Source organism: Atta cephalotes, assembly GCF_000143395.1.
Source record: "Atta cephalotes unplaced genomic scaffold scaffold00048, whole genome shotgun sequence".
NCBI lineage: Eukaryota > Metazoa > Arthropoda > Insecta > Hymenoptera > Formicidae > Atta > Atta cephalotes.
The window spans coordinates 1,274,717-1,277,972 of NW_012130112.1; the positions used below are offsets into that span (position 1 = coordinate 1,274,717).

Sequence of the window (3,256 nt, forward strand, 5' to 3'; positions counted from 1 at the left end):
GTGTGTATATATATATATTCTATAGTATTATTTATTATATATATATATATATATATATATATAAAATAAATTGCTAGAATAATCATATTGTTTTAGGCACAAGATGAGATTTGCGATACAAATATCATATTGACTGAATTACAATCTACTACAGATATCATGTCTGTACTTCGAAAAATTGAAGGTCCTTATTGTTTAGTATATTATAAAAAATCGAGCAATACCTTATACTTTGGACGAGATATTATCGGACGACACAGTTTACTTTTAAAAGTAGATAATAAAAGTAATTCATTAACTTTAACTTCGGTTGCAAATAAAAACATAAGAGGAATTGTAGAAGTACCGGCTATAGGTATCTTTGTAATGAATTTAAATATGTCACAGATAAATTTAGCATGTTATCCATGGAAAGAACCTGATTTGAAGTTTACGGATGTTATTGAAGTATTAGAAACAAATTTAAATGTAGATATTGATATTAAAGAAACTATATTGAATACTTGTTCGTCAGTACTGGCGAATTTGCATCTGCATCCAGATCCAAAGGATGTGGAATATCTAGAAAATGTACCATGTAGCAAAGATTTTAATGAGATATTGCAATATCTGTTGAAAAATCAGGAGGTAAATGAAAGAGTCGAATGTTTGATGGAATTGTTACATCAGTCTGTGAAAATCAGAATAAAAAAGAAACCAAATTATTGCAAGGAATGCATAAAATTAGTATTAAACGGCGGAAATGTTACTTGTGCTCATTCCAAAATTGGTGTATTGTTTTCTGGTGGCCTAGACTCTGCAATTTTAGCAGCAATTGCTCACAAATACGTTCCAGAAGATGAAAGTATCGATCTCATTAATGTGGCATTTGAAAGACTGGGAAGCAAAAATCAGAGCATGAGTCATACGAACAATGAAAAGGGGAATATAACACAGAAATATGATGTGCCAGACAGAAAAACGGGACGACAAACATATTCCGAATTGTTACAAATTTATCCCAACAGAAAATGGAATTTTATAGAAGTACAGTGTCTATGTTTGAAATATTTCTCTCAAAATCTTTTCGAAAAAAGAAAAAAATAGGAAAAACTCGTGGAATCATTTTTCTTATTACAATGTTTATTTCAGTGTAACATCACACAAATGGAATTGCAACTGTATCGCGCATCACGAATTTGTGATTTATTGCATCCATTGTGTACAATTCTGGATGAAAGTCTAGGATGTGCTATGTGGTTTGCAAGTCGAGCAAAAGGTGTCCTCTATCCAGCCAATGAAATATACGAATCGCCATGCAGGATATTACTTTTAGGCATAGGGGCAGACGAATTATTTGGTGGATACATGAGACATAGAACTATATTGAAGCATAAAGGATGGGATGCGCTGATACAAGAACTAAATGTCGAATTGACTAGGATTTCTGAAAGAAATTTAGGTCGAGATGATCGGATTGTTTCTGATCATGGGAAACAATCCCGTTTGCCATATCTCGACGAAAATCTGGTGAAATATGTGCAGCATATAAAACCATGGGACAGGTAAATTTAAATGGTGATAAGCAATTTATGGGTTACTACAAATGAATATGTATAATTATTGATAGATGTTATCCGACTGAAAAAATGCCAAGTGGATTGGGAGATAAATTACTGTTACGTTTGTTAGCCTGCAAAATTGGTTTTCAATGTACGGCTAACTTTCCTAAAAGAGCTTTCCAATTTGGATCACGAATTGCAAATGGTAAAGAAAATGGTAATGATGTATCAAATAGATTATAAAACGTAAGTAATATTGTTAACGCAAATTTTATTAATCTATTACTACAGTTACTATTATTTTCAAATTTAATAAAAAGAGACGATTTCTGCTGTGTTGCAGTCACAACTATCCTACTGCTAATAATTTTAATGATACGTGCGTGTGTTGAGCTTTCATAATTTTTATATATATATATATATATATTGTAAATAAATTAATTGATACCTATACATAATTATATTATTTAATATATCTATTATAGTGTATCTCATGGATCATCTACAATGGAAGTAATATTGAATAATAAGCAGTAAGATCGTCATCGTGATTCACATTTTGATTTTTTAATTTTTATTTTGATTATATTTTTTATTACTTATTACAACTATATTCTTTTATTTTCACTGTTATTATTCGAATAAATTTTTATAAGATAAATCATTTTATAAATATATATTCCAGCAACTTTATATTAAATAAAATATAATAAATTATTAATATTGATGATAGTATGATTATTTTATCTCAAACCATATCACATCTTTTCTGTGGCAAGTTAAACTGCGCATAATTTGTTATGAGACTGATCGATAATCGTAAATCATAAATAAGGATATATCAAATATTTAGTTCGCACCAATTTGATACGTGTACTAATCAATTTAACGGTGTAAAAAGATCTATATTAATGTTTTCAATACTAATGTAATAATAGTATTTATATACTATTACTATTAAATAATATTACCCGCGTGTAATATTATTTAATATTAAGTAATATTTTATAGGAATACTTTTAGAATATTATATAACATTTTAATAACATTTTATATAATTATTACATAATATTTCTGAAATACATATACTTTTATGCACTTTTATATCTACTGACATTTCAATAACAAATACCTATATTAGATTAAAAAATTAATTGTACAGTATTTCTTTAGGTTCGCAAACTATTTACAAAAAATTTGTTTATATATTTTACAGCTTTATTTTCCAAACAAAGTACATTTATACAGATACATAAATTTGAAAATAACTGTGTTTTGCATTAAGATGGAGGCAAGTTTGCAGTACTTTATAGGTAAATCTAGTAACTTTATTAGAGAGTCACTAATCCTGCCACTCCTGCCAGTTGAATTAAGAACGATTCAACGTCAGATTCACATCGGTCAGATCAGGTGAGACAGTGAAAAGCGTGTATCAAAAAAAGTTGATTAATTTTAGGTTTAAGTCTCTTTGTTCTCTTAATTATTAAATAAAATACGTTATTTAAATAAGATCCAGAAAAGATCTAATGAATTTAATATTTAATATTGAAAAAAATAATTGTTTTAAAATAATACTTATTTGGATAGAAATTAATAGGTTAATGATTATTTATGACGATTGATTAACCTCAATATCGTATAAATCTTTCATGCATATATATATATATATATATATATATATATATATATATATATATATATATATACTACTACTA

General features: G+C 27.4%; 1 protein-coding gene across 1 annotated transcript in view; it reads left to right on the forward strand.

The window, feature by feature from the left end:
• The window catches only part of LOC105622709 (asparagine synthetase domain-containing protein 1), a 2,788-nt gene extending 730 nt beyond the window's left edge, over positions 1–2,058 (forward strand). The window contains 4 exon segments of the mRNA XM_012204121.1: positions 78–1,026; positions 1,132–1,544; positions 1,610–1,758; positions 2,027–2,058. Coding sequence (XP_012059511.1) covers positions 78–1,026; positions 1,132–1,544; positions 1,610–1,758; positions 2,027–2,058 — 1,543 coding nt within the window.
• Positions 2,059–3,256: the final 1,198 nt, after the last annotated feature.